At 37.4% G+C, this 17,715-nt stretch overlaps 2 protein-coding genes across 6 annotated transcripts; both read left to right on the top strand.

Moving 5' to 3' along the window:
- The first annotated feature begins 384 nt into the window (after positions 1-384).
- On the top strand, positions 385-10,195 carry LOC135682047 (uncharacterized). Of its 3 annotated transcripts, none has more exons than XM_089113293.1 (7): positions 385-495; positions 2,355-2,562; positions 2,727-2,826; positions 3,194-3,247; positions 4,081-4,209; positions 4,684-4,754; positions 6,679-10,195. In XM_089113293.1, the coding sequence occupies exons 2-7, from the start codon at positions 2,369-2,371 to the stop codon at positions 6,845-6,847; spliced, it is 717 nt and encodes a 238-aa protein (XP_088969419.1). In that variant the 5' UTR covers positions 385-495; positions 2,355-2,368; the 3' UTR covers positions 6,848-10,195. The 3 variants fall into 3 exon arrangements, with proteins under 3 accessions (XP_088969419.1, XP_088969417.1, XP_088969418.1); XM_089113291.1 differs by lacking the exon at positions 385-495 and adding an exon at positions 1,220-1,349; XM_089113292.1 differs by lacking the exon at positions 385-495 and adding an exon at positions 1,230-1,349 and having other exon boundaries at positions 2,358-2,562.
- Positions 10,196-11,983: 1,788 nt separating this feature from the next.
- LOC135682045 (uncharacterized) lies at positions 11,984-17,368 on the top strand. Of its 3 annotated transcripts, none has more exons than XM_065196756.2 (7): positions 11,984-12,063; positions 12,458-12,665; positions 13,826-13,925; positions 14,614-14,667; positions 15,219-15,347; positions 15,950-16,020; positions 16,898-17,368. In XM_065196756.2, exons 2-7 carry the CDS (start codon positions 12,472-12,474, stop codon positions 17,064-17,066), a joined length of 717 nt encoding a protein of 238 aa, XP_065052828.2. In that variant the 5' UTR covers positions 11,984-12,063; positions 12,458-12,471; the 3' UTR covers positions 17,067-17,368. The 3 variants fall into 3 exon arrangements, with proteins under 3 accessions (XP_065052828.2, XP_065052827.2, XP_065052826.2); XM_065196755.2 differs by having other exon boundaries at positions 12,001-12,286; XM_065196754.2 differs by having other exon boundaries at positions 12,002-12,665.
- Positions 17,369-17,715: the final 347 nt, after the last annotated feature.

The following is a 17,715-nucleotide window of genomic DNA, read 5'->3' as shown; positions in this document are numbered from 1 at the left end:
TTACGTTTGACCTAGACTTCATTCATCATTGAATACAAGAAGTTCTTAAATTTTGGAATCTAGAAAATGGGGTGGAAAGTTAGCCTGCCAATGAGTACCCTGGGTACTGGAACCCAATATATTTTTAGGGGATTTGCCCCTCTAAAAGCTTTGGTACCCAGGGTGTGCCAATGGTTATGAACAAAGGGTTTCACCTCCTGCCCACAAATGGCTGTGATGATTTCGCTATTTTGATTTTTACGCTATTTCGCATAAACACGCTGAGATAAGTAGATTGGTTTGTATAAATACCTGTAATTGACCAACAATTCTTTCTACCAGGGACAAAGGCTAAGCTCATTTACCCTTGCTGTCCGTGCATCTCACCTGATCATTAAGACTTTTGCCTTCAAGTGTTGCCAGTTAATTTTTGATTTTTGCCGCTTTTAGAGAATCCCTATGAATGCAGCAGCTGTCAGGTTTTTGAACCAGCAGATACACAGTCCATCGTCGTCGGTACGTGAGTGAAACTTAATCTTATCTCTATGAACTTAATAAACTTATTTATGCTGTTTTCATTGTTTATGCTACTTAGGCAAATTTTGTTACTACAACAAGCTCTCCCCAATAAGAATAAAGCCTCAATAAAAATTTATTTATCGTAGTACAAATAGAATGTGATGGCGATGATAACATCAGTTGGTTGTAACAACACCAACAGCATTAGACTTATTTACCAAATTATTTTTCGAATGATATGCCGATTTTGATATGTTTTAAAGGGTGTTCAGCCGCCTCATAGCTTGTTCTTAGGGTGTTCTTGGGGGTGTTTTTGGGGTGTTCTTGGGGTGTTCAGTCTTTTAGAATCGACGTTTTCAGGGACGCTAGATCACATTTTGGTGTAGGGGAGGGGTAGCCTGCTTTAGAATAATTGGCTAGATATAAGGCGAGAGAGGGGGAAGTGAAAGGGGGATGTCAGGAACCACCCCCCCTGCCCCCCTGGGCTCCGGTGTACCTGGATTTTCTTTCTACGTATCTTTTTCGAATTTGAGCGTTGCCAGTTTATTGATCTTCCCCCTTTCAAGGTTTGTGGTTCCTTTGATATTTTGCGTTTTCTGACGCGCAAATCGGTCCCTTTGGGTCCTTTGTCATTTTCGAATGAGTAAATTCAAGTCCAGTTTGTCTGTTGTGTTTTCAAAACTTTTTGTTGTTGAGCTCTTTGTAAAGCTTTTCCAAAATTAACCCCAAATGAACGGGCTTTTTGTGTTTTGCTTTCAAAGAAGGCCAATGATAATTGATGAATCTACTTGCGCTGCAAGTTTGCTCCTTTTTGAACTCGAAGCGGTCGTGAACGGTGGTGGTGTTCGCAGGTGAGTGGTCCACTGACCTCTTTTTTCAAGCGACCCCCTGACAAGCGATAGTCACAGGAGTACGAAAATGAAGGAGTTGAGTCATGTATGGGGCCGCAGGAGGATGTTTTTTTAAATAAAAGAAATTATGTGGGCCTAAATGACACAACCTAACGGCTAATGTCAGGGACGCTGGAACGACCAAGGGGTAAGGGGCAAGGGGGGCAGACTTGAGTAAAAGAGCATTTGAAAAATCATTCCCAGCAACCAACAATTCTTTTGTAACTGTCATTTTGTTTTGATCTTTTGTCGGTATCTTTAATATCGGCTAAATTTTGGCCTAAGAAATTCTTTGCAAGTCACAAATGAGGCACTACAGTTATGATTTCATATGAATATCTTTGATTTTCTTCAGAAGACCGGCGACAAGGGCACTTCTAAGAAAAGGGCACTTAAGCCCCTCACTTTGCTCCTCCTATCAAAAAGCAACAGGGGTGGTTGACCCCCTCGCCCCCTTCTGCGGTGTCCCTGGCTAATGTCAAATAAGATAAATTAAACAGATTACTGACATGAAGAATCCGAATAGATATCATGTTTTGTTGAATGTCATATTCATAGGAGAGCGTCCCCTGACCCTATAAAGGCATTCAAAACACTCCCGAGGTGTATGACACGAATTTAATTGGATTATCCTCACTAAATTCTTCAGTTCCTCCAAGATTGCTTTTGCCGTGCTTATTATTGGAAAAAATTTAAAAAGTACAAAAACAAGCTAATAAAAGAGCAAAATAAGTAGCATAAATCTCTCATATAGTACAATAAATTTCATGCTTTGGAATGCTTAAATTCTAGTTTTGTGTCAAATTATTATATTTTTGTGTTGATGCCTGTGGATAGGATGAATCCACTACAGCACTTGAAGTGGAATCGGAAAGAGAATCGCAGCACATCGAGAAGATATTGTTGTTTTTTGGCTACTAAATGATTTTTTTACACATTTTCATAATAATTGTGTTAATTTGCTAGTAGGAAACGCAGAGATGTCATCCACTACTAGCATGCTTAGCAAAGACGAGGTTGCTTCAATGAGAACCAACTACAAGTCCCATGGTTTGAAGCTGGAAGAATTTGACAAGAAGGAGCCATTGGCAATGTTTGATGCTTGGTTCAAAATGGCAAAAGAATGTCCACTTATCGGAGACGCAAGTTGCATGTCTTTGGCTACTGTTTCAGAGTGAGAAAACATATTTTCTGTCTTTCTTTATTTTCTTTTATGAAAACTTGTTAAGCATCAATGTATATAGCTATGTCTAGGAATTAAATGTTAGTTAAAATAGATATAGCTTATATTTTATTTGGTTGCTGATCTTATATTCTATTCGTATATTCGTCTTATAGGGAATGCAAGCCTTCTGTTTGTGTCATCTTACTAAAAGGATATGATAAAACTGGATTTCGATTTTTCACTCATTACAGTAGCCGGAAAGGAAAGGAAATGGTAAGCTGCTCAATGTTTAACATTTTCCAAATTTGAATTATCAAAAATTTTAAATGACTTTTTTGATACTATCTATAGAAAGGTAAGCATTTTGCAGGGGCGTGCCTAAAAAGGGTATGTATGATGTGACACCCCCACCCCTTAACTTTTCAATCAGCAATGCTTTAGTTTGAAATAAGATCTTGTGTCTTGACTCTAATTGTGAAATAGATATTGTTTCTACCATGTTTCACTTCTAAAATTCATTTTCTTTGGAAAAATATTGCTACACCCCCGCTGCCCCCTCTACTTAAACGTTTTTGGACACCCCAATAAGTACCCAATAAGTACATTTTTATCTGATTTGATATTGGTCTGTATTTTATAGGAGAAGAACCCAAATGTTGCTGTCATGTTTTATTGGGAGCCGTTGGAGCGTCAGGTGTGTGGATTAATGGGTTTCATAATCTGATTGGAGGTGGCCCCAGGCCCTAAGGACCATGGTAGTAGAGGGGGACTACATCTTTCTTGTTGTAGCATATTTGGCCTTTCCCCCTTGCAGCAGGGTATTTAATCAGACCTGGCAAGATTCAGTTTTGAAAATTGGCGAGTTTTTAAAGGAAGGGAAAATGTTTGGGCTGTTATGGGATCTCAAGATCATGGGTGGATCCAGAATGAATCCTGACTACCATACAGACAGAAACGGGGCTCAGTGATTGGTGCGTGGTTCCTTTTTTGCCTCCATAAATACAGGGCCTGGAGTCCAGGACCGCCTAAAACCACCACTGGGTAAAGAGAGCGCTACAGAATGTGTTACCAACCTACTACACTAGTTTTTACATTGATAAGCCCGCTTTAAACTTGATAGTTTTACGTCAGAATAACACAGACGTTTTTAATCAGTGTCAAATCAGATATCAAAGAAACATTTTTCATAATGTTTCTCGTTTCAAAATTGATGCAAAAAAATTTTTTTAGAATTTATAGGTAATTTTTTCAGGCAGCGTTACTAAACTTTTAAAAAGTGCCTAAGCCTTACAGATATGTTCACAATTACAAACCCCCTGGCCTAATTGAATAATTTATGGTATTCGGCAACATCAGCACTAGCGCCCCCACCCCCTCAACTCCTAAATATTTTTGAAAAGCCACAATTTGAGTGTTAAATGTAAAATTGCTTCAGTATTTAATGTGAAAGTGAAGACGTTCTTTTTATGAGGGAGCTTTTTATTCAAGTTTTCTTTCTATTCAACTCTTGGATTTTCTTTATGTCAGGTGAGAATTGAGGGCAAAGTGCAGAAAATGTCTGAGAGTGAATCTGGGAAATATTTCCATATGAGACCAAGATTTATGCAACTTTATGCATTGGCCAGCAATCAAAGCTGTGTTATTGAGAGCAAAGAGGTAGGGATCATCAAGCCGTCTGTACAAAAACATTTTAGAAACTTAGACAGGTCTGGGAGCAGACTGCAGATGTGAAATGAATGAAGCCTTCCTTACCTTGCTCGTGACTTTCCCCAAACCTGTTTTGCTTTCAAGATAGCATTTAATTGTTGTTAAAGCGGATTCAATGTTACACCTTGAGTAGGTTTTTGCATGCAGAGCACTATCATAAATAGCCCTTTCTGCTTGCTTATTATAAGGTTAAAATTTATTAAGTGTAATACCCCTTTCAGAAGCAGCTTCTAGGGGTGCTTCTTCGGCAAATTAAGGATGGCTTGCCAACTTTGTTGGCAGATAGTACCTTGTTAACCACTCTTGAGTTCAATAACAGCTTTGGAAAGAAGCAAATGAAATGAAGCACTGCTTGCTTATATTTTGAGGACTTTTTTCTGTCGTTGCATGTTTTTGAAATGCTCCTTTTGCAACGTTTTGCAGGCACTTGAAAATCGATATGCAGATCTAGAGAAAAAGTACGAGGGTGTTGAAATACCAAAACCTGACTGTTGGTATGTGCAGGAAACTTTCTTTTAGCATTATCTTTTTTTCCTGTCTTTTTTCTTGATATTCCACAATACTTTACAAAACAGAACAAGTTTAAAAGACGATACCATAGGGCGGATGGGAATACATAGTAGCCCTGTGGCAATTTACTATCAACTACAATTAGTAGATATCTTAGTAGTTTTATTCTTAAAATATTTTACCATTTTGAGCACAATCTGGAAAGCGGGCTATGTCCCTTAGGGTAATCCCTTTGGATCGATTTTCTTAAGACAAGAAAGATAAACTTTAAGACTATGGCCTTTCGAATAGGAAACGGTGCAAAATTTGTAGATCTAAGGAGCTAAAGAACTTCTTTTTTGTTATCGAAATTTCATAACCTGACTTTAATTCTTCTTCGCAATATCAAAACTTCATTTCTGTCAGAAGGATTTTCCAAGAGTTGCTAAACTGAAAAAAGTCAAAAAATGCTAGAAGTGAAAACAGTGAAATGAACAAACACTGTCTTGCCGCAGTGTCAGTCATTGACTTCATATTACTTTGGGAGTTGTTGTCAGTTTATTAGTATTTCGTCGGTGACTGACTTTTAAAGCACTGGGGACCCTTCGGAATCGTTTGTTGTTAATTGAAAACTTAAATTCCCACGTTTGCCCTGAATTTTCCCACGGTCTTGTCATTTTCTCTCACTATCCATTGACTAAGGCCCCGTTCACACGGGAACGCAATCGTTCCGTTCCGTTCTTTTCCGTTCCGAAAAGCGGAACGCTCAGGGGTTGTGTTCACACGGGAACGCTTCAAACGACATCGTTCCGTTCCAAAAAGTGGAACGATAAAATAACTGATACGAAAAGTGGAACGGTACGCAATCGTTCCGTTCCGTTCCCGTGTGAACGCGCAGAACTGGTCCAGAAAATGGAACGATAAGAGTTTTGCCCTTGGCGCATGCGTCTGTGTTGTTGTTGAGGGAAGGAAAAGGTGACAATAATAAACTCAGCGAAGAAAATGGAGGATTTCAAAAACACCATTGGCTGAATCTCGCCGTTAGTCCATTTAAAAGATTCAACACCATTCTGCAAACATTGAAATTCCTTCCTTTTAGGGTTGGCTTCAATTTTCCCACGAGCTTGCTTATTTTGGGGCGCCTTTGTATTCTCCATTTATTCAAATTGTTTAAAAAATTCAGAGATAGCTCAGAGATAAATCGAAATGATGAAATCTATCTCCATTATGGACATGCGCATTAAAAATCATTCGCTTATTTTGGCGCGCAAATTGCAGAACGGAACGATTGCGTTCCCGTCTGAACATAAACAAAAATCGGTACGCAATCGTTCCGTTACCGTGTGAACAGTATACCTTTTCGTTCCAGAAACTGGAACAAAAATGGAACGGAACGATTGCGTTCCCGTGTGAACGGGGCCTAATTCTGCTGATCCTATTCAATCGCTGTGCTGTTTTTGAGGCTTCAGGGTTTGGGACTGTCGCACCGCAGAAAGAGGAACAATTTTTGCTGCATACAGAAAAATGATTCCCATTCAAAGGTTTTTTCAAACTTAAACCGTTTCAAAGAATTGAGCCCAATGTATGGTACTTCTGGCCTTGGTGGTGCTTCCCTCGACAATTCTAGAATTTGCATCAGTTTTTTTGGAACAGCTTAGTCTTGTCACGTGATAGAAGAGTTTTCAATGGTGTTGAATTGCTATTCTGAAATGCCAAAATCATGTGCCTGCAGTCTGAATACTTTGTCTCCCATAATGCATTGCGAACATGACAAAAAATGAATGGTAGTATTATTTTGTTGGTAATTTGAAGAATTACAGTAACTTGAAGATCAAGAAGGAACGTTTTGTTGGTTTTGATATAACTGTTTTAGCAGCAGGAGCTTGATTGGATTTATAAGTTATCAATTGTTTTCTTTTCTTCCGCAAGGGGTGGCTATCAACTGATTCCTGAAACATTTGAGTTTTGGTGCGGTGGAAAGGGACGCATGCATGACAGGGTGGTATTTCGAAGGCCTGGCCCAGCCAACGCTCAAGGCAAAAACCCTTTTGCAAAAATTGGAGACGATGGATGGGTGTATGAGTTCTTGTCCCCTTAGGTAGGCTTTATTCAGAATAGAGCTCAAGAGTTGTGTATTCACGTAGAGTTGTAGTTTGCAATTTCATTGAATTTGAACATGCGGGTAAAGTTTCTTATTTTTAAATTACCTGAAAATCATTATTACTTTTATGTTTAAGCATAATAAAATGACATGTGTCACTTTTTGTAGCACTGGTGCAAATAAACACGGGCAATAATTTAATACAGTCAACTCTGTCTAATTTCAAACTCGTGTAATCTGAACTTTCTATAACTTGAACAAGATTCTCAGGTTCCAAAAATTTTGCTCTGATAAATTTCCTTTTCCGTCGTTGGCTTTAACATCCTTCACCAAGATCTTAACCAGATAAATGGCAAATAAAGCTTTATTGAGGTTCCACTGTGATTTCAAATATGTGATGTTTCATTTTTGGATTAATCGAATCTGTCCCATATTTTCAGTCACTGGTGTTTTGAGCAAATGATTTGATGAATCAATCACATAAATCTAACCCTAACAAGAATTAGGTAACTTGGTACCTTTATTGAGTTTAAAACCCATAATTAAAACAACGCACAGTTTGCCAGTATCGGCTTCATTCGAGTTATTAAAGCCCTTTTCTTGGAATCAAATATTTATTAATTGACAGATATCTTCCAGTTACGGAAATCCCCTTTGAATCAATAAAAACGTCTTTACATATTTAATGCCTTGTGGAAACAGCCTTGAGACAATCGACTGTAATTCGGTATATCCAAGCTTACTTTTGTTTTTATTATAATGGACATTAATTGATTAATTGACAGAAGCTCAAACCACCTTAGTATCTGTCGATTGTCGATTTCCAAAATTGCGTTTTTTTGTATTTAGCAAGCATTTGCAGTACACACTTTTTTATAAGAATATAGTCTATAAGAATATTAAAGCACAAAATTGTTTATATTTAAGAGTAATTTCAAAAAAACAATTTTTATTTATTTGTATTTTTTTGGAAAGCAAAACAAATGCAAGTTTCACGCTATATGTTTTGAAAAAGATGCATGCGGCCTTGGAATCATCAACTCTGTAATGTTACTCATTTACGCCTTGTGTCACTAAAGAATAGTTTAAGAATAATCTTAGGCTCGAAATAAAAAAGATTTAAGAATATTGAGGCTAAGCAAAAAATTAGGTTTTTTTATGAAGGAAGTGTGCACATACTGTTAATATAGAACCTCTGATATAACGAACTTCCCGGTATAACGAACTTAATGTTTGGTCCCTTGGATTCTGCCTAACAAACTCCTTAAAAATTCTCTCGCTATAACGAACACCTGATATAACGAACTCTCGTTATTACGAACCAATTTTTCGATCCCTTCATCATAATTACCCTCGATATAACGAACTTTTCATAAATTTTTCATCTGTTATTTTTGTTTATTTATTTTCGGTGTTCATTTATCACTTAATCTGGTGGGAAATCATTTTTGCAATCGGCAAAACATGCCGATGATACATATTTCAATCAATGGCTGATGGACTCGGTGCACGAGATGAAAGTTTGATTGCGTCAGAAATTTCTTTGAATGAGTACATTGACAATAACGAATACCTTTTTACATATGAGAAAATAAGCGATGACAAACTTTTATTGAGAGACCCAAATGAAGAAGCAGAAGAAGACAAGCAAGAATGTGAAGTAGTCCAGACGTCATTCAGCCGCCAACTAGAAGTGAAGTGATACAAGCTTTGCTAACCTCTTGGTCCCAAATTATAAGAGGAAAATAAAGATTTTCATTTTCGATGTTTAACCATTAGTAACATTTGAACTCAGCTTAGTTTCTTGGAGTTAAATGTGCACAGAAGTTAGAGATAGCCTAAACTGCGAAAAGACGTAAAAAACGTTTTCGCCGGGTTTAACGAACTCCCCATATAACGAACTATTTTCTTGTCCCCTTCGGAGTTCGTTATATCGGAATTCCACTGTATCTATCTTAAAAGATCGGGTCCAAGAGTGACCAAAGATGTTCCCCCGTTTCTTTGCACAAAATAAAGTTAATTTGACCAAAAAGCGGGTTTTCGAAACCTTTGCATTGATTGTAGTGAACGAAAATGAATTTTTAGGATAGATAAACAGCCTAAAAGCAAAAAAATCTGCAGGTCAAAACAACAAACCTTGCATTATTAAACTGCTAGCACACTACTTGCAAAGCCTCCAAGACACGTATGATTTATGCAGGCACCGCACAGCCATTGGGCTAGCAGAGGCTATAGCCCCCCCCCCCCCACCACCACTTTTTGGCAATAAAAGGTTAAAAAAACTAGAAAGCTTTCTCCAACTCAACTTTGGAAAGTTTACTCTAACGGATTCAAAGTAGTAACAGTTCATCTTGACTAGATACCCTTCTCTGTTCATTTTCTTGGTATCTTATCTTGTTAAATCTTTTTCTAAATTTGACTATCTATAAAAAAATAAGTGGAAAGAAGTAAATATTTTCTTAAAGAGGCGTTTCCGGTGTTCTAAAAGGCGTGGCCCCAGAATTCTCCGTCATCCCCTTTTCAGCCCACCCACTTTTAGAAGGGTGCGCAGTGCCTGGATTCATGTCTCTGTTCAATATGGGTTATGCCGAATGTTTGGAAAATCGCCAGTGTGATCCCCGTTTTTAAAAAAGGCGAAAAGTTTGCGGAGCGCATTTCAGCTAAGCAAGTGCTCTCTTTTCTGATAAAAAAGAAGTTTCTGTTTCATTTGCAGTTTTCATGAAGGTCACTCAACTAGTCATGCAATGCTAGAGTTGTTTAGATTTGTCTATGAAAACCTTGACCAGAACAAATCATGCATTGGCTTATTCTTTGACACAACTAAGGCCTATGATACAATAGATCGTAACGACAGTAGCTTTGATACTCCTTCATAAGCTCTCCCATCGCGGTTTTTGAGGTAAAATGAATGACTGGTTTGCTACAACCATTTTCTAAAAGTACTTGGAACACCAAGCAATTTGCATTGTGTTTTTGTTTTTCCATTCTTTTCCCAGATACTCCTATTTCCGCACACCCTTCCCTCCGAAACAATGTTGATAATTTAGAAAAATATCATAAAAAAAGCACATTGTTCCGTGGGGGAGAGGGGGATGATTGATTTTGACCTTGGAAACTGACATCAGTGTTCCAAGACTTTTGGCAGGAATTGTAGCTATCTTAGCAGAAGGACTCAGTGCACTGTAGTCAATGAAAAAAGAAATCTTATCATAGACCGAGGTGTGTCACAATCTTCTGCCCTAGGGTCAAATATGGATAAAATCTAGATGTCTAACTCTATTGTTTTCGAGTGAGGCAAAATCACTCATGCGGTAAAAGGGCAAAAAGACGATTCCGCATAAGGGCCGGGCCCAGTATGGGAAATTCCGAAGCTGGCAAACGTAAACAAAAAATTTTAGAAAATCTATCCAATTTAGGAAGGTAACTTATATTTTGTCAGCTTACCGTATGCATTTAGAAGATTTTAAGCCATTATTATTGTTTGTACACGGGTTTAAAGATTTTTAAAATATTTTTTTCACCGTGGCGTTGATAAGGGCACTCTGGTTTAGAGAATATTTGTATTTTTAGGAAGAATGTTTTTGGGCTTATTCACAAAATTTCGCTTATGAAAACATATTCTGTTAATTTTTTATCGTAACATTCAGGCAACGTGGTGAAAGAGGTAATCTTCAATTCTGATTCAGCTGTAAAATGTTGCTTAAATCGATTGATTCTCAGGACCTTTAAAAAGCAGAGGATGGCCAATAAATGATGCGACGTAAATCGGTTAAATCTTTCCTTCTTTTCTTTCGATAAAATCGTCCCGGCAGCTACATAACTTGCATGCTAACAGCGGCATAATAATTAACGCGTGACATGGGCATAATCTTTCACAAGAACTATCCCAGAGGTCTTCCAAAACTGATACATCTCCTATAAATATCTCAACACGACTAAGAGCAAAACGAAGGCGACAAGATCTTTCACAAGCATCTTGCCCCTAAAACGGTGCATGCCTAAATTGCTTTCTCTTGCTGCTACTTTTCCATAATTCTTACATCCAAGATGAGGTACGGGGCTCCTATAAATACTGAACTAAAGACAATAGACATACGTAAATGAAACGGTGAAAGGAAGTAATCTACTTAGTAATGAGCGGGGTGGGGTAGCGCGATATCCTTAAATACTGGGTTGCTATGGCGATCTACTTAACCTGCTGATAATTGACGTAGGTATGAAGTTACTCATAATAATACAAATATTATCCTAATACACGTGATAGAAAAATTCGGAACGAGCAAGGAAAATTACAGATAAACAAGAGTGATTAGGTAAGGAAAATCAAACGAATGGACTAGAGAGAAAGGCCTAAAATTAGCAGTATTACACAGCCACGCCCCCTTCCTACAACATCCTTATGTCCGTAAATAAAAGTCTGATTTGCTGATGAACGTTAAAGGGAAGGTCTTGTCATTAAAAAACTTGAAATGGAGAGTGATCATAAGATTTTTAATCCTTACATCTGGAATCTCTACCACAAGTCACATGCAGGGGGTTGCTAAAGTAGGGGACTGATAATTTAACAAGTTGTCATAATGATATAAGAGTATTTGCTTACATCTACCCTTGCACTTAGAAAACACAAAATAAACCTAATTTTGAAATTATGTGTGAATTTTTTAGCAAATAAACTCAAAAACAGACTTCCTGAAAAGGTAAACATTGCCTAGGCCAGAGAACGAGCGCCGCAGCAATAAATATTTTAAAAATCTTGAAACCCTATTTAACAACACAATTTATGGCTTAAAATTTTTAAAATTAATACGGCAAGCTAGCAAAGTATAACTAACCTTTCAAAATTATGCTAATTTTCAATAATCTTGGTTTTTCTTCGTCTAACTTGCAATGTCTTGTACTGAGCCTTATGCGGAATCGTCCTTTTGCCCTTTACCGCTCAAGTGATTTTGCCTCACCAGCTCTAGTGCCTTCGGCGCTTCTACATCATTGATTTTATCTCGATTTCCTCAAAACGAGGCTCTGGGAGGCTGGAACTCCTGAGTCGAAACAAAACAAATTTATTCTTAACAAAACCTTACATAACCAGAAGTAAATGGTAAGTGTTTATTACGTAAGTTGTCATTTACCTTTCTTATTGATGTTTCTTTTGGGTGGAGTACAATTTACGCTAACAGTTCGCTGTATGGCGAACAAGTAACTAGCTAGGCCCACACGTAAGGAACCGAATTTCGAACTTTCCTCGTACTGCAGATCAACAGTCGTGTGTGATTTTGCAAGTATTATTTGCAGCAAACAGAAGGAGAGGGTCATATTTCTTTGATCGTCGGGTTTCCAGCTGTCCGCCTTGGTATATCATTTGAAGCTGGCCACAAGTTGTTTTGCTTGTCGTGGTGCACAAGTAGCACGTGATACGTGAGCCGAGTTTGAAATATTGCAGTAAGCAAGGAAGAAATATTCATTTTGTGGTTATTTTCTAGGATTCCAGACCACCGTAATGTATTGTATCCACTAATAATGCTATGGCTACTGTTTTGAGGCAAAGCTTCGTTAAAACAGCAAGCTCTTTGAGATATAAACATTTTGTTAACAATTGTGTAAATTTGCTAGTGAGAAACGCAGAGATGTCATCCACTGGTAGCATACTCAGCAAAGACGAGGTTGCTTCAATGAGAATCAACTACAAGTCCCATGGTTTGAAGCTGGAAGAATTTGAGAAGAAGGAGCCATTGGCAATGTTTGATGCTTGGTTCAAAATGGCAAAGGAATGTCCACTTATTAAAGAAGCGAATTCCATGTCTCTGGCTACTGTTTCAGAGTGAGAAAACATATTTCTGTTTTGCTTTTCTTTTATGAAGACTTTGTTATGCACCAGTCTGCTGAGTATGGCATGTGCACACCGGAGATATTTTTGTGCAAAACCTTTTGCACACCAGATATTTTTGGGTGTGGCAACTAAGATGGGCGTGGCTGGGTGTGGCCCCATAGAAAATTCTGTGGCTTCTATTGGAATGACCCAGACAAAAAGAAGAAAGGGTGGGCAAAAGAATAAGGCACGTGGGGCTTCGTCCTTTGCATTTTTACGGTGAAATTCAAATTTACAAACTTTAACCACAACAGGGGAAAGTGGCTGGTGCACACCAGCACACCAAAAATTTTTGGTGGTGCACACTGGCACACCAGGCTTTTTGCTCGTGCACACCAGAGATCTCGTCAAGAAGTGTCATACTCTGCAGACCGGGTTATGCATCTATGTATTCGATGTGAGACTCTTAGTCTGATTTTACCTGATAAGATTTTTATACTTTGGATTCAAGCCTGGGTCATGGCAGGGATATTTTGTCACCAGGAGATTTTCCCACTTTGTAGAAGAAAAAGTGGCATAGAGACTTAAGCTTTAAGGTTATCAGCTTCCAAAATTTTCAGAATTCAAGAAAAAAATCATCTGAGATTAAGACAAAGAAAAAAGAATTAATGGGTTTAGTTTCATATTCATTATTATGGAAAATACCTAAAGCTCAAATATAGGTGTATTTGCACTTAATTATAAACAAAACATATGATAATAGTTGTTGATTGACATTAAATGTAGCAATCGATTCTTAACTGGAGACAGGGCTACAGGAGTTCATATACTAACAATTGGGGATGAAAGGGGTAAAAGCCAATGAGACCTTGAATGTTTTGTACCTATTTGAAGCAATGCCTGCCAAAATCTACATCAAGTTTTACCATAGGACCTCTGCTCACCCTCAATTGACCTTCCTTGAAGATCCCTTGCAGCATCAAAGTTTTTTCTGCCTTTCAAATTGATTTTAATCAACTTCAAAAATCTTTCCCAAATTTTTATCTAAAACTTTAAAGATGAATTTTATTCAGTGGTCAGGGTTTTTATATAATATTGTAGTTTATTTTATAATATTTTATTGATTTGATTGTCTTTTTGTCTTATGGCCTTACCTTTTAATTGAATTTTAGGGACTGCAAGCCTTCTGTGCGTATTGTCTTATTGAAAGGATATGATAATGCTGGATTTCGGTTTTTCACCAATTACAGTAGCCGGAAAGGAAAGGATATAGTGAGCTGCTCAACATTTAACAACTTCCAATTAAATTTGAATTAACAATTTTCAATAACCATATTTTGATACTATCTACTGTAAGGTAAAAGGTTCAGAATAGAATTGGAAATAGCTTTTGTTCAGTTAGTTTCTTGGAATTATGTTGTTTGGTCATTGGTTAATTTCTGAGTTCTGTACATGAATGTAAGAACATTCTCAATTTTATGAATGGCAATTTTATGAAAGTCTCTTGTGGTAGAAGCAGGACTTGAATAACTAAACTAATTTGAGCTTCAAATCTAGAGCCATTGTTTAGAGACAATGTTTATTTATTATAAGGAATTTATACATCAAAGAAGTGCTGGGCCATGTTCCCCTTTTTTCTGACACCCCTTCCCCCCATGAACACATGCATATAATGAAACATAAATCTTGCATTTTTATCATGCGTAAATTTGCTAACCAGCTCACTATTGAGAAACATTTTCTATTTCGTCCACTATGGTTTCTATTCAATTGAATCCAAACTGTGTATTCTTTTTTCGCAATTTACAGTTCTTTCAGTTTCCTCCATTTTTTGGCATATTTTTTTGTTAAACACAACCTCACTTCCATAGATTCCAAGGTTCAGAGTACACACTCCCTTGTGTTTGCTTCAAAATGCTTTCTGGATATATGTAAGCAAATTGATGTTTTTATTTTGCAGGAGAAAAACCCAAATGTTGCTATCATGTTTTATTGGGAGCCATTGGAGCGTCAGGTGTGTGTGGATTAATGGGTTTCATGATTTAATTAGAGGTGGCCCCAAGGACCAGGGTAGGACAAGGGGATTGCATCTTTCTTTTTGTTGCCTGTTAACCCTTCCCCTTGTTGATGAAAATCAGTTGTCAAAGATAAATTTTGTTAATATGAAGCAGGGCTCATAATGTAGCTATTCAATTGTGTTGCAAAAAATGTGAAACCCCTTTGAGAATGGTCAGTCCCTTTGTGAAACCCCTTTGAGAATGGGCAGTCCCTTTGTGAAACCCCTTTGAGAATGGTCAGTCCCTTTGTGAAACCCCTTTGAGAATGGTCAGTCCCTTTGTGAAACCCCTTTGAGAATGGTCAGTCTCTTTGTTTAAGAGTTTCTTGAGCCACCCCTGACTTTTTTGTTTTAAAAACAAAGAAAATTGCAGCATTTCTATGATATTTCAACAACACTGTTGTATTTATTGTAAATAGGAAGAGGCTGTACTTTTGAGGGAAGGTTTTATTCAAAGCTTTTTTCCTTTGACTGTTATTCTTATATCTTATTTTGTGCAATTGTTTTAGGTAAGAGTGGAGGGCAAAGTACAGAAATTATCTGAGAGTGAATCTGAGAATTATTTCCACATGAGACCAAGGGCAAGTCAACTTGGTGCATTGGCCAGCAATCAGAGCTGTGTTATTGAAAGCAAAGAGGTAAGAATTGGTTTGGGTGCTGATAGCTTGATTCAAGCATAAATTCAAGAATCCAAAAAACAATATTTCAGTAGTCAAGACCAAGTCTGAATGGTCCAGGTCAGATGGGAAGACTTCCTTACTTTGTTTACGACTTTCCCTGTGGTGTTTTAAAAAAACGTATTTTATTGTTGTAAAAACATTTAGCTACACAAGAGATATGCATGTAAAAACCTACCCTTAAATGCCTTTTCTGGGCTTAATTATTGCTTAGCTCCTTAAAAGCATTTATCTATGATTTTCCTTTCTTTTTTTGAATTAAGAAACGAACCAAGCTTCAAGGGTGTGACACAGCCCTCCTTGAAATAAAAAACCCGTTTCATAAACTAGGAGTTCTTGACCATCTCTGGGTGCTTCATTGGAAAAGTTTCAAACTTGTGAGCAACTAAATTTTGTCTTTCTCACTTTGTCCACAAGTGGGACCTCGAAAGTCCTCTTGAAAACAACAGCTAGCGACATCTCTGGAAAGAAGCATAAACAAAGATATATCATTTATTCATATCTTGACGGCTTTTTTCTGTTATATCACGCTTTTGAAATGCTCTTTTTCCAATATTTTTCAGGTGTCTGAAAAAAGATATGCAGATCTCGAGAAAAAATACGATGGTGTTGAAATACCAAAACCTGACTGTTGGTATGTGCAGGGAATTTTCTTTTAATAGAAATATTGAGCAAATATCTAAGAACGGTAGGGGGGAAAACAGTGAAATGAACAAACACTGGCTTGCGAATGGACTAATTAATACCCTGGAAGTTGCTGTCAGTTTATCGGTATTCCATTAGTGACTGGCTGTTGGGGCACTTGGGACCCTTCGGAATCGTTTGTTGTTTTGCCTGAAAGCTGAAATTCCCACGATTGTCATAAATTTTCCCACGGTGTTGTTATTTTCTCTCGTCATTTTTGACTTATTTTGCTGAATTTTCTCCAGTCGATGCCTCCCTTATTCAAGCTTTAGAGCTTGGGGCTTTTACATTGCGGAAAAGAGAAACAATTTTCCCTTCATGTAAAAATATCTATCTTTCCCAAATCGATGAACCTTTTCCATCTTATAAAAGATTGACCCCAATGTGGGGTATTTTATGGTGATGTTTCCATTGAATAAAGATTTTCTGCAATTTTATTTTAAGTTATGTAAGCTGTTTAGTTTTGTGTTAAAGGGTTTTAATGTCGTTAAGATGGCATTTAGAAATGCCGAAGCTTCTGTTGAAGTCACGTGCCTGCAATCTTAATACTTTGTCTCCCCTAATTCATTGCGAGCATGACGAAAACTAGGATGGTGGTTGCTATTTTTGTTTGTGAATTCAAGTATTAATTGAAATCTAGCAACGCTTAATTTTTAAAAATATTTCAAGATATATCAGTCTGATTGGATTTATAAGTTTAGGACGATTGCAAGTCTTTTTTAGTAGTGTGCTAAAAACTTTGCGCGATGCCCCGGAGCTCAGCTTGCAGCTTCTTCAAATGTGGTACTGAATTCCCTCTTTTCAATTTTTTTCTTTTCTTCCTCAAGGGGTGGCTATCAACTGATTCCTGAAACATTTGAGTTTTGGTGCGGTGGAAAGGGACGCATGCATGACAGGGTGGTATTTCGAAGGCCTGGCCCAGCCGACGCTCAAGGCAAAAACCCTTTTGCAAAAATTGGAGACGATGGATGGGTGTATGAGTTCTTGTCCCCTTAGGTAGGCTAATTCAAAATAGAGTTCAAGAGTTGTATATTCATGTGTGGTTTGCAAATTCTAGAGAATCGGGACACACATGAATACACAACACTTTAATTGAATGCACAACCTGTCAATCAACTATTGGCTAATCAATGATCGTGATAATACTCAAACGCTTTTTGATTGGCCAATTTTTGATTGACAAATGGTTCACACCATTTCCTATCTGTTGATTGCCTTTAAAAAGATTTCCAAAATTGCGTGTTTACTTCCATTAAGCTCGTGTAGTAAATATTTTTATTGTGCATATACTACAATCATTTGTTGACATTTTCTTATCTTACTTTTTTCTGCTGCAACCATCTTTCTACCTTAGACGATTGAATCCAGCAGCGACTAAAGGTTTCATTGTTATCCTCGTTTCGCTGCATTAAATCAAATTTTCAAATTGAGGTCACTGAATCAGTTGTATATGACTTTATTGTCTATGAAGAACAACTCCCAATGTAGCGGTAAATTTTTTATGATTTTAATTGAAAGATGTATAACAGTTACGGTCAAATAAGGACAATTTTGGGTCCAACACCCCTTAACATCTTCTAATATCTCACCCAGAAACCCTTTTTACTCCTTTTAGCAGTATTTTGTGACCGGAATGCATGCTTAG

The sequence above is a fragment of the Rhopilema esculentum genome, chromosome 16 (genome assembly GCF_057945365.1).
Source record: "Rhopilema esculentum isolate cy_ngs chromosome 16, ASM5794536v1, whole genome shotgun sequence".
Lineage (NCBI taxonomy): Eukaryota > Metazoa > Cnidaria > Scyphozoa > Rhizostomeae > Rhizostomatidae > Rhopilema > Rhopilema esculentum.
This window is presented reverse-complemented; position numbering and strand designations above follow the sequence as displayed.

Excerpts from the sequence above, each read along its gene's own strand:
- LOC135682047 (XM_089113293.1), top strand. The coding sequence starts at position 2,369 with ATGTCATCCACTACTAGCATGCTTAGCAAAGACGAGGTTGCTTCAATG. Across the intron at positions 3,248-4,080 it reads GGGAGCCGTTGGAGCGTCAG|GTGAGAATTGAGGGCAAAGT; the intron begins GTGTGTGGATTA and ends TCTTTATGTCAG. Across the intron at positions 4,210-4,683 it reads GTGTTATTGAGAGCAAAGAG|GCACTTGAAAATCGATATGC; the intron begins GTAGGGATCATC and ends AACGTTTTGCAG.
- LOC135682045 (XM_065196754.2), top strand. The coding sequence starts at position 12,370 with ATGGCTACTGTTTTGAGGCAAAGCTTCGTTAAAACAGCAAGCTCTTTG. Across the intron at positions 14,668-15,218 it reads GGGAGCCATTGGAGCGTCAG|GTAAGAGTGGAGGGCAAAGT; the intron begins GTGTGTGTGGAT and ends CAATTGTTTTAG. Across the intron at positions 16,021-16,897 it reads ATACCAAAACCTGACTGTTG|GGGTGGCTATCAACTGATTC; the intron begins GTATGTGCAGGG and ends TTCTTCCTCAAG.